Source organism: Nerophis lumbriciformis, linkage group LG01, assembly GCF_033978685.3.
Source record: "Nerophis lumbriciformis linkage group LG01, RoL_Nlum_v2.1, whole genome shotgun sequence".
Taxonomy (NCBI): Eukaryota; Metazoa; Chordata; class Actinopteri; order Syngnathiformes; family Syngnathidae; genus Nerophis; species Nerophis lumbriciformis.
In genome coordinates this window covers 8350001-8363589 of record NC_084548.2, presented here as the reverse complement: position 1 = coordinate 8363589, position 13589 = coordinate 8350001, and the positions used below count along the sequence as shown (strand labels likewise).

Here is a 13589-nt window from a genome sequence, read left to right as displayed (position 1 = left end):
TGTTTTTTTTTTTTTTATTACATATATATATATATATATATATATATATATATATATAAATAAATAAAAGAAATACTTGAATTTCAGTGTTCATTTATTTACACATATACACACACATAACACTCATCTACTCATTGTTGAGTTAAGGGTTGAATTGTCCATCCTTGTTCTATTCTCTGTCACTATTTCAGAACACACACATTATACAAATATACATTATAAAATCAATAAGAAAACGGGAGCTCTAATTTGGGAGTCTGAATTAGGATCAGAAGTTCCTATATAAACATTGCGCACTCACGTCGCCTTTTTGTATTGATTACTGCGGCTGTGCACTGGATTCATTCACAAATACAAACTACAACTCACAAACACTTTAGAGTTAGGCTCCACCATCAGAATGTGTACTTGAACTTATAAAGATCACATGGATATTATTCAGTGAGTTGATTCACCAAAACTAACCTGTTATACAGGAGGAAAAAGCACACAGGACGTTTCAATTGTTCACAGACTGGTCGCGCTCATCAGAATGACAAGACACTTCCGGTCTGCAGGTGATAGCATTCAATTGGGAAGAAACGCCCTACTGCCCCCTACTGACCAATGTGAATACTGATAAATATGTAATGACAGCTCCAAAAACGAATTCAAACCACAAAATAAAATAAATAAATCAACACAAAAATGTGACACATTATGGGTGGGTCACATATGCATGTACAGTAGATGGCAGTATTGTCCTGTTTAAAAGTGTCACAACATTGCTGTTTACGGCAGACGAACTGCTTTACGGTAGACGAAAACTTGACTGCTGTTGTTGTGTGTTGTTGCCGCGCTGGGAGGACGTTAATGAAACTGCCTAACAATAAACCCACATAAGAAACCAAGAACTCGCCCTCGATCATTAGCTGTTTATATTGTGGGAAAGCGGACGTGTGAACAGGCTGTCAACACGTCACTCAGGTCCGCATGGAGCTGGAGGGGGCGTGGCCTCCAGCTCCGCTTGAATTTCGGGAGATTTTCGGGAGAAAATTTGTCCCAGGAGGTTTTCGGGAGAGGCGCTGAATTTCGGGAGTCTCCCGGAAAATCCGGGAGAGTTGGCAAGTATGGGTGCGCCTAATGTACGGAATCATTTTTGTTGTGCTTACCGACCTCGAAGCTATTTTATTTGATACATGGTGAAATGATAAGTGAAGTGAAGTGAATTATATTTATATAGCGCTTTTCTCTAGTGACTCAAAGCGCTTTACATAGTGAAACCCAATATCTAAGTTACATTTAAACCAGTGTGGGTGGCACTGGGAGCAGGTGGGTAAAGTGTCTTGCCCAAGGACACAACAGCAGTGACTAGGATGGCGGAAGCAGGGATCGAACTCTACCAACCGAGCTATACCGCCCCGCGGTATAAGTGTGACCAGTAGATGGCAGTCACACATAGGAGACACACATAGATACGTGTAGACTCCAATATGACTCAAGTAAATAACACCAAAATGTTATATATTCCATTGAAAATATAGAACATTACACACGGGGCTCAAAAATCTATCAAAATGTTTTAGTACGACTTTGGTAAGCTATGAAGCCGCACCGCTTGATGGATTGTACTGTGCTTCAACATAGGAGAATTATTATGGTGTGTGTAGAAGGTAAGACATTATCTGGCGGTTTGTTTCGCAATATTATGCAAAATAAACTTTTCTTACATTCTGGTATCTGCTGATGTCTATTTGGGATCTGCATAAGTCCTGAAAATGTGCGCGCATCCGCCTTTGTAGTCCATGGTGACACCGTAGTCGATAAGCTTCTTTTTTTTCTCTATCTTCTTGTTATGGGACACTTATCCTCCGCTGGTGCCATTTCTAATATAAAGTAGTGTAAAGTTCTTATATCTGTCAGTAAACTCGCCATGAAAGCGCTAAAACATACCGGTGTAGTGAGTTAAATTATTCGCCCAAGGAACTTTAGTTATTAGAGAGCTCCGGTCGGACGGTTTTTCACGGGACACATTTCCGGCGTTGTTATTGCACTAGTCCTTGCACGCTACAACAAAGATGACGGGGAGAAGACGCTGCCGAAGGTGAGCCATGTAAATAAGACCGCCCACAAAAAGGCGCATCCTGAAGCGACGGTCAGAAAGCGGCTTGAAGATGATCTGTAAAACATCATCTATGCAACATTTTGACCAAAGAACCACCATCACATGTTATGTAGACCACAAGGAAGTGTTTTACATTTAGAAAAAAATAAAAATAACATGACCCCTTTAATGCGCCCTATAATCCGGTGCGCCTTTTGTATGAAAATAGACCTGAATGGACCCGCTCATTGGAAGTGCGCCTTATAATCCGGTGCGCCCTATGGTCCGGAAAATACGGTACAACTTAAAATCAATAAAACAATTGTGTTAGCGAACATTAGTCTGTACTTTAGCTGTATTCTTCAGACATTTTTTCTTTCATATGTTGGGTTTAGTTTCCATTTATCAGCTCCCTCACTATCTCTTGTCTTTGTGCAGTGATGATGGGCTCGCTGCTGGCTGCCACAAGTGAAGCTCCCGGTGAATATTTCTTCTCGGACGGCATCCGGCTGAAGAAGTACCGCGGCATGGGCTCCCTGGATGCCATGGACAAAAACCTGGGTTCCCAGACCAGATACTTCAGGTTAGTGGTTTAGCATGGATTTGTCTAATCTCAATATGGAAAGACTGGTTACAATATCAGAAATACCCGTAGTCCAACTGGGAAGTACTGAGAGATGCTGGCACCTTGTTAATCCATCACTGCAGATAATAGCACACCTAGATCCAACTGATTTTAGTCAAAAACTCATAAATACAGGGCTCAGTAAAAACGAGTGGAAAAATCTATAGAACTAGTATTTTTAAGGGCAACAACTCTTTTTGTGTCAATTAAATTTTTTGGTTGCTTATTTTGGTTCTTTAAACTTCAGGAGGTCCTTTTTAAATAAAGTAACTGTACATATGTGACATATATCTATATATTTCCATGAAATACATTTAAGCTGTATTTACTCAATATTATTATTGTTTATTTATTAGTATGGTGTCATTATTGTTATTATCGGGGGACAGCGTGGCGGAGTTGGGAGAGTGGCTGTGCCAGCAACCTGAGGGTTCCTGGTTCAATCCCCACCTTCTACCAACCTTTTTTTTCTAGTTTTATTTATTTTATTTTATTTATTTTTCCTTTTTTTTTTTTTTGTCCTGTCCAGCTTCTCAGGCAAATCATATAGTTGATGTAGATGCCCATATCGGCTGTTCAGATTTACTTTACAAAAGAGAAGTGTAGGATACTTCTCTTGCTCCCACCCTCGTTGTCCCTTCCTCCAGCCCGCACACATACCCATTGTTCCCCTCAGCTGGGCACAGGAACAGATAAGAGAAAGGAGTTATGGCTACTCCCTGCATACCACAAAATCAAGGTTGACACATACAGTACTTGCAGACAACCAAAAGAGAACAACAGGAAGAACACTAGGTGTCTTGTAATATGACTATGAAAGTAAAGAAGTAACACTTAAATATGGATATATGTAAATATCTGCCTCCGACAAGTGCTAACGTAATATTTTACAGTGGAACCTCGATTTACGAACCCCTTTGCAAACTTTTTGATGGCGCCAAATATGCCTCTGTTTGAACCATGGCCCGGTGTACGAACGCTTCATTTTCAGGACATCATTTCCTGTCCAGCACAGTACTCACTGGGCGCGGCCAATTGGGAGAGGCAGAGCCCCTTACGTCACATCCTGTTTACGCAGTCGTCACTTCTCAGTGTGTGTTTCTAATACAGTACAGGCCAAAAGTTTGGACACACCTTCTCATTCGAGAAGTGTAGGATACTTCTCTTGTTGCCTTATTTGTATTTGACTTTGTTAAATTTATTTATATTATAATTTGGTATTTGGTATTATCACCTTCTACCAACCTAGTTACGTCCGTTGTGTCCTTGAGCAAGACACTTCACCCTTGCTCCTGATGGGTTTTGGTTAGCACCTTGCATGGCAGCTCCCGCCATCAGTGTGTGAATGTGTGTGTGAATGGGTGAATGTGAAAATTGTGTCAAAGCGCTTTGAGTACCTTGAAGGTAGAAAAGCGCGATACAAGTATAACCCATTTACCATTTATTGTTATCATTCGGGCAGAGTTTAGTCAATGTTTGGCAACAACGTTGATTTTTTTCCATTTATTTATTTAGTTGTAAGGAACAAGAAAAGAGTCAGCTTCTCACAAACAGCTGAAAAATATGTTCATATTTTTTCCACTTTAAACAAGTCATTCGGTAAAAGAAACTTCAGCATAACTTATACATGTGTATGTATGTATATATGTGTATATATATATATATATATTTATTATATATTAACAAATATGAATGATAATTTTTGGATTTGAGCCTTTGTGTACTACATAACTATAAAATTAAAAAAACTTAAGAGTTCAGAACAAAGCCAGGCGCTACCTCACAATATTAAAAAAGTCCTTAGTCCAGATGGTGATTCAGATCAGCCCCAAAACGTGTCCATTATCCCATTTCTGACATTTTCAGAAAGTTTCATCAAAATCCGGCCATAACATTTTAAGTTATTTATAGCCGAATGAAAGAAACTCAGTGAAGCCTCTTGTCAATCATCTACCAGGTTTGTCTCCGTGGGTGGAGGTGGGAACGTGAGCACACACACAGAAGTTGAAGCTTATAACGTAAACGTAGGAGAAATGATCCGGATCTTTTTGAGTTTGTTTCTAACTAACGACAACGATTGCCTCACACTTTATACAATATTTTGCTTTGTGCTGTAAATGGTGTAAAAGTATCACCGTCTGCTATTATTAATAAAACTAGAAATCTTAACAATTGATTGCATTAGGTTATGTTTAAATAGATGTTGGTAAATTTTTTATGGTTTACATCAGGACTTTTTGTGTAACTTTGTGATTTTTAACTAATTTATAGACCAGAGATGACGAATACAGTCCGGTTTAATCATTGTCCAATAGGAAATGATAAGAATTTAATGAATCAGTTCCAGAGTCACATGCTGGCCATTTTCACACCATAATTAACTGTGCAAGTGCCATGTTAAAATGTCATTTTCGTTGCCCAAGCAGGTGTATAAAGAAGTTACCGTAGTCACTATAAAAACGTAAATTATATAAAGGATTAATAATAGCTAACATGAGCAGCTAACATTAGTCGATCTCACAGCCTGGACTTTTTGGACAATATGTCTTAAAATATATAATACAATTACATTTCCTGTCCCCCTCACAGTTTCTTGTTTTATGTGGAGATTTGCTGCATGCTTTGAAGGGGGAAAGTAGCATAAAAAGTAGTATAAAATTGAATTCTTAACATCAAGTATTACATTATTTTATGTAAAGATGCATCAAAAATTGTATTTTCCTTGCCTTGTAATGGGGACATTTTTGTTGTCTTTAGGAACAAATGTGTTTTTGTATTTTGACAATTTAAAATTTTGGGGGGAAATGAATATTCAATGGCAAAATTTGACTTATTCATTCAACACAACCAAATGTCTAAAAAAAAATTCTAAATGGCAAAAAATGTCCCTAACAGCTTTTAAGGCAGGCGTGTCAAAGTCAATGATCTATGGCCCCCGGGATGATATTTGATTAGTATTAGAACTGGCCCGCAGGCCACAGCCACCTGCTGCTGTTTTGCACGCACCAATACTCCATCAGTGTTGGCGCTAGGAATTTTCAAAATGGGGTCCCAGGGACCCCCCCCCCATCAAGTCATAACAATTTTTGGGGTCCAACTTATTTTGTAAGCGTTTTGAAAACAAATGATAAATGTACGCATTATCCTGTTATATCTCACACTCTGTATTGTGTTTTGGAAAAAGGTTGTCATAAACACAAAAGAAAACACATTTGTATGCATACTGTATGTATTTAGTTATAAACATTCATTCACTTTTTCTTTTTCTTTCATGGATCTAAACCTTACCGCTGCCGGTATTCTTTTCTAAATGTTTATTGTAATATTTTCAGAATGTGTTTGTTCTGTTTTTGGCCAAAGTAAGACAAAGAAAACAATCTGAATGCCATGTAGGGCTGGGCGATATGGCCTTTTTTTAATATCTCGATATTTTTAGGCCATGTCACGATACACAATATATATCTCCATATTTTGCCTTAGCCTTGAATGAACACTTGATGCATATAATCACAGCAGTATGATGATTCTATGTGTCTACATTAAAACATTCTTCTTCATACTGCATTAATATACCGGTATGCTCATTTTAAACTTTCATGCAGAGAGGGAAATCACAACTAAGTCAATTTAGCAAAAGTGTATTTATTAAACAATTATTAAGCAGTGGCACAAACATTCATGTCATTTCAAAACAAAGTGCAAGATTGTCAGAGAATTTTAAAACAAGCTATGAGTGCACTTTTGTGCATGATGTCACTAAGATGACTTATCAAAACAACACTAAATTAAAGTGCACTTTTTGTATAGAACGCCACTACAATAGTTTAAAACAAATAAAGTGCACTTTTGTGCATGATGTCACACAAGATATTTCAATAAGTGTCAAATAAAAATGAGCTGCATAATATGAAATCAAATAGTGTATTGATTAACGTGGACCCCGACTTAAACAAGTTGAAAAACGCATTCGGGTGTTAGCATTTAGTGGTCAATTGTACGGAATATGTACTGTACTGTGCAATCTACTAATAAAAGTCTCAATCAATCAATCAAAAGTATGTCCTTCGCTATGTGGTAGGTTCCTACGGACGTTATCTCCTTCAGTTGTTGACTATTTTTTTCATACGGTGTTGATGTGGAAATGGTTGCATCGGCATTTTGTTGGTGTGGCACCGAACAGAGATGTTGACACGCGGAGTTTCAAGCACTCTTCATTCTCTAGCGGGTGACTTTTCAAATGATGCTACATATTAGCAGTAATGCTACTTTTTGTAGCAACGCTTTTGCCCCATACTTGACAAATTACGGTTATCTGTTTGACACATTCCCACTTGAAGCCAAACCACCGCCAGACGATGCACCCCCTGCTGTTTTTCTTGGGAATTAATTATTCCTTCATTTGTTACCAGATTCACACCTATCTCTCTCTCGTATTACCACTCTCACCACAGCTAACGTTACCCATGCTGCTACCTCTCTGCTCCGCGAGGGCGTATACGTACAGTATGTGACGTATGTAAGAAGGTGCGCTTGTTTTATTGAGGAGAGACAAGAAAGAGTGAGAAAAGCCTGTAGTGTAATGCCCGCAGCTAAAAGCAACTGCGTGAGAACGTATACTCGAATATCACAATATACCGTATTTTTCGGACTATAAATCGCAGTTTTTTTCATAGTTTGGCCGGGGGTGCGACTTATACTCAGGAGCGACTTATGTGTGAAATTATTAACACATTACCGTAAAATATCAAATAATATTTAGCTCATTCACGTAAGAGACTAGACGTCTAAGATTTCATGGGATTTAGCGATTAGGAGTGACAGATTGTTTGGTAAACGTATAGCATGATCTATATGTTATAGTTATTTGAATGACTCTTACCATAATATGTTACGTTAACATACCAGTTGGTTATTTATGCCTCATATAACGTACACTTATTCAGCCTGTTGTTCACTATTCTTTATTTATTTTAAATTGCCTTTCAAATGTCTATTCTTGGTGTTGGGTTTTATCAAATTAATTTACCCAAAAAATGCGACTTATACTCCAGTGCGACTTATGTTTTTTTCCTTCTTTCATATGCTTTTTCGGCCGGTGCGACGTATACTCCGGAGCGATTTATACTCCGAAAAATAGGGTATAATAACAAAAACAACAACATTAATAATAATAATAATAGTAAGAGCAAGATGTTAAAGAAGAAAATAATACATATGACAAACAAAAATATCTATGTTTACGATAATCATTTATCAATATTAGTATACATGTATGCAAAAAGATATACAATGCAGTATATAGTCTAATGTTACTATTTTATCGTCTGATCTATATTATTACTAATTCATTCAATTGTATGCATACAGTATTTCCTACGGTTTTTAATACTTTATTTCAAAAGTGTCGTCTAAGAACAGTCTCAAAATATTTTTTCACACATTTTCCATCAAAAAATTGCAAAAACATGAGCTTTTTACTTTAATTCAGAGCCAAAAAAATGTGTTTAATAATATTAAACTATTAAAAAAATAATTAATGTTGATAAAGACGAATTAAAAAGTGCTGATGTCTGGAATCATAAAAAGGGACTATACAACAACAATAATTACCAACAATAAAAATAAAAATAAGAGAACGATGACAAGGACATATTCTATTATAATAGATATGAGAAACAAATGCATCTACATTTAGAAAAATCATTTATCAACATCAGTATATGCAAAACGGATATCATAAAATGCAGTACCGTAATTTCCGGACTATAAGGCGCACCTGACTATAAGCTGCACCAGCTAAATTTAGGGGAAAATACAGATTGCTCCATATATAAGCCGCACCCGACTATAAGCCGCAGGCGTTTTGATGTGTAAAATAATACGGTAGTCATTTTCTATATCGCACAGAGACAAACCCGCGATATATCGAGTATATCGATATATCGCCCAGCCCTAATGCCATGATTTTAATAGTCCTGGTCCGCGTGTGCACAGATTTTCCTCCATGCGGCCCCTGAGCTAAAATTAGTTTGACACCCCTGTTTTAAGGGCTCCAAATTATGATGGTTCCAATTGTAAAGGTGCTGTCACGCCAAATTTCTTCCCCTTTCAAAAACCTTCCCCCGCCCCTATTTACTTCCGGGGTCATTTCCTCTTACGTCATTTCCTCTTACTTACGTCATTTCCTCTTACGTCATTGACAGCGGTCGATAGAATCCAAATCTCCTGAAAATGGTGGTGTCACTGAATGACATTTGTCTTTATCGTTCCCAGGGGACTTATGTCAAACACCAGCAGGCTTCGAAAAATTCCAGGCAGAGTGTTAGGGAAAATTTCAGGCGGAGTGTTAAGGGGCGCTGCTGGGAACTTCTGTCTTCGTGGTAACGTGCAAAAAATATGAATTAATATATAATACTGTTAAATGTCTGTACTTTAAATCAACATTATTGTTGAAACCATTTCACTAATATGAATTAATATATAATACTGTTAAATGTCTGTACTTTAAATCAACATTATTGTTGAAACCATTTCACTAATATTAATTAATATATAATACTGTTAAATGTCTGTACTTTAAATCAACATTATTGTTGAAACAATTTCACTAATATTAATTAATATATAATACTGTTAAATGTCTGTACTTTAAATCAACATTATTGTTGAAACCATTTCACTAATATTAATTAATATATAATACTGTTAAATGTCTGTACTTTAAATCAACATTATTGTTGAAACCATTTCACTAATATGAATTAATATATAATACTGTTAAATGTCTGTACTTTAAATCAACATTATTGTTGAAACCATTTCACTAATATTAATATATAATACTGTTAAATGTCTGTACTTTAAATCAACATTATTGTTGAAACCATTTCACTAATATTAATTAATATATAATACTGTAAAATGTCTGTACTTTAAATCAACATTATTGTTGAAACCATTTCACTAATATTAATTGATATATAATACTGTTAAATGTCTGTACTTTAAATCAACATTATTGTTGAAACCATTTCACTAATATTAATATATAATACTGTTAAATGTCTGTACTTTAAATCAACATTATTGTTGAAACCATTTCACTAATATTAATATATAATACTGTTAAATGTCTGTACTTTAAATCAACATTATTGTTGAAACCATTTCACTAATATGAATTAATATATAATACTGTTAAATGTCTGTACTTTAAATCAACATTATTGTTGAAACCATTTCACTAATATGAATTAATATATAATACTGTTAAATGTCTGTACCGGTACTTTAAATCAACATTATTGTTGAAACCATTTCACTAATATGAATTAATATATAATACTGTTAAATGTCTGTACTTTATTCCAAAAAGGGTGAAAACTACGCGAATTGCACCTTGTGCAGACAAGATTTTTCGATCGGACACGGAGGAATTAGCATGTAAAAGACCACGTTGGGACAAAAAAACACAAGTCTAATGCCGTTGCTAGCGATACAAGTGGAAAACTTTCAACGTTTTTCGGATTTTAGCCACAAAAAGGTAATGACACCAATGTTATCTATTGGAATTGTTTAGTACTGTTATACTGTTAAAAGTGTTTATACTATTTATGCTTTCAAGTCCAAGTTGAAGAAATCTTGTTAAATGTTGACATCATAACTACCAAAATACAGAAGTATGTCCTCAATATTTTTGCAGTGCTATTTCTGTTGAAAAGTTCAAATGATTACATTAGAGATGTGATGTGCCACTTTTCAAGTGTCTGATGGCTTAAATTAATTTTCATTAATTTTTCATATTTTGAATTCTTTTGAAAGGCTTACAAAAAAACTACATTTGAATTGTAATTCCATGCTATTGACAGGACTATTAATTTTAATGAAGTTAGCTTACCATGTTTACAGTATGATAATTGTGATAGAAATGTGAATTTTAGGCACAGAATATTTTTTACAATTGAACAAGGCAGTAGATTATACAAGCTTGGACAGAAAGTTAATAATGACACCAATTTTTTTTTTAATGGAATTGTTTAGTACTGTTTTACCATTTGTTTACTGTAAAAAGTGTTTATACTGTTTATACTTTCAATTAACAAATTGAAGTCTTGTGAAAGGTTGACAGGATAACTGGCATTAACTGTCAAAATAATTTCAAACTATTGAAGTTAGCTTACAGAATAAACATGTCAATCAACCCATATGATTTTTGCTGTAATATTTTTGTTTTGAAAAGTCACTGTGACTGATAGAAAAGTGATGGTTTTAGCAACATTTTAACCTGTCTGAATGCTAATAATCATTTTGCGTCGGGGGGCGAAGCCTGAACCCCCCACCAGGACTTTGTCCTGGACCTACCGGGGCCTGCGGCCCCTGGACCCTGGCTACTAGGTTTTTCTGATTTCAAAAGTTGGCAGGTATGACAATATTGTGTGCTGCTGTCCTGTGTCAAAGCCGAAGTGTTATCGATCGCTGTGAATGACGTAAGAGGAAATGCCGTAAATAAGAGGAAATGACGTAAGAGAAAATGACCCCAGAAGTAAATGGGGGGGGGAAGGTTTTTGTAGAGGGAAGAAATTTGGCGTGACAGTGCCAACTAGATGTCAGTAACGAGCATGAATTGATGTGTGTACTCACCATCGCGGTCATTGTGTCCAGTGAGAGTGACAAGATCAAAGTCGCCCAGGGTGTTTCAGGAGCCGTGCAGGACAAGGGCTCCATCCACCAGTTTGTCCCTTACCTGCTGGCTGGCACTCAGCACTCGTGCCAGGACATCGGCACCAAAAGTCTCACCCAGCTCAGGTACTCGCCAACACCACGGCCAGGACCCACCCTGTCAATGCTCTCCCGACTTGATTTTATATGTGTGTGTTTGCAACAGAGCCATGATGTACAGCGGAGATCTGAAGTTTGAAAAGAGAACATCATCCGCTCAAATGGAGGGCGGCGTCCACAGTCTGCACAGGTGAGCACACTGTGATTGATGACTTCCAGTCAGACTTTAATTCCACAACCGTTGGAATGAACACACTTAAGCAACGTAAAGTCTCATCACGAGGGTTCTCGTTCTTTATTTTGTTTTCCCTCTAGACTTCCTCTTTAATTGACAGGATGTCGTTTTTTTGTCTTTCTTTTACAGTTATGAGAAACGTCTGTTTTGAAGAAGGAGGGTACTTCCCATGTGATGCAAAAAACCCCACATCAAACAGGACCTCTTTTAAAAACACACACAAGTGTGACCTCAGAGTTTGTATCCATGAAGTCTTCCAGCATCTTCTATGCATCCTCTAATAATATTATTCACCAAAAGCATTTATCAGTCACTGCACATCTGTGACCTTTTAATGCCTTCCATCCTCTGTGTCCGTTTTTTAAAGAATTAAATGTTACTTTTTTCAACATGATCTTGTCAAGCACTTTGTTCCTTCCCACTACTGCAGACAACACAATTATTACATGTATGCTGGTTTAAAAAGCAGATATTTATTCGGAGGGTGTCTTTGCTGGTTTATTGCATTATTATATAGTGTAACAACAACTGCTTTTAATCTAATTTAAAACAACAACATAAACTAAATTTATGATTAAAATGTAGTTTGTGGAGGAATAAGTAATTTATCAAATTTGTTGGATTGGCCAATCTTAAATCACAATTATGGAAAAAGGCTTTTTGCGTTGTTTCAATTTTAAATTATTCTAAAATTGAATCAGTAATCTAAAAAATGTTGAATATTTTTTACATTACTTGTAGATTTTATTTAATTTTTTTCATGACAATTTTTGCAATGTTATGCAAAGATAAAACTATTTCTTAAAAGTAAGAAATTAAATTTCCTTGTGAGCCATGAGACTAAAAAAATTAAATAGAACAGTGGTCCCCAAACTACGGCCCGTGGCCCAGATGCGGCCCGCCAGCGTCCAAAATCTGGCCCGCGGGTAGTCCCGACTTTAAAAAAAAATGTGTGTGTGTATATATATATATATATATATATATATATATATACATATATATATACATACAGAGGTGGGTAGTAACGCGCTACATATACTCCGTTACATCTACTTAAGTAACTTTTGGGATAAAATGCACTTCTAAGAATAGTTTTAATGCAACATACTTTTACTTTTACTTGAGTATATTTATAGAGAAGAAACTCTACTTTTACTAAGCTCCATTTATCTACATTCAGCTCGCTACTCGCTACTGATTTTTATCGATCTGTTAATGCACGCTTTGTTTGTTTTGGTTTGTCAGACAGACCTTCAAAGTAGGATTTATCAGTCACTGGTGACGTTTGACTCCGTTTCACCAATCAAACAGAGCCAGGCGGTCACATGATTAACAAGCTTAAGCTTACATGAACTCAACATCAAATTTGAGGAAGCACATCGCGGTAAGTAACATTAGTAGATATTTTGTCTGTCTCCGTAGGCTGATGTTAGCTTCCCTGCTATGAATCACTGTCAAATGTACATCGTGTGGGGACATTTATTAACGCACTCCAGCCTCATAGACAGACAGACAGAGACACGCACAGTCGCACACACACTCGCGCATGCAAAGAAACACCAATCAGTGTGTTCCCAGGTGTTTTCGTAAAGGCTAACTTGTTATTTTCCTTTGTAATCTCTGCCTACTGAGCCTATGGTGCTGTTAAGTTATTGTGGCTCAATATGCCTTAATTTGTTTTATGTTAATGTATTACTATTTAATATATATTGTTTTAGTTGCTTAAGAGATATTCCTGGCTCTGAATTTGCTCATTGCTATTTTTATGTTTTTGTGCATTATTTGTTGCCGTCATCATTAAACAAACAGGTTACTCATCAGTTACTCAGTACTTGAGTAGGGTAGTTTTTTCACAACATACTTTTTAC

The 13589-nt window shown here is 36.2% G+C and overlaps 1 protein-coding gene across 1 annotated transcript in view; it reads left to right on the top strand.

Annotated features, from left to right (window-relative positions):
• Window positions 1-12115, top strand: part of impdh2 (IMP (inosine 5'-monophosphate) dehydrogenase 2) — a 50994-nt gene extending 38879 nt beyond the window's left edge. Inside the window, exons 11-14 of the mRNA XM_061974411.1 lie at window positions 2522-2666; window positions 11370-11513; window positions 11593-11676; window positions 11851-12115. Coding sequence (XP_061830395.1) covers window positions 2522-2666; window positions 11370-11513; window positions 11593-11676; window positions 11851-11872 — 395 coding nt within the window. The 3' untranslated portion in view covers window positions 11873-12115. The remainder of the gene's footprint in view (window positions 1-2521; window positions 2667-11369; window positions 11514-11592; window positions 11677-11850) is intronic.
• The last annotated feature ends 1474 nt before the right edge of the window (window positions 12116-13589 follow it).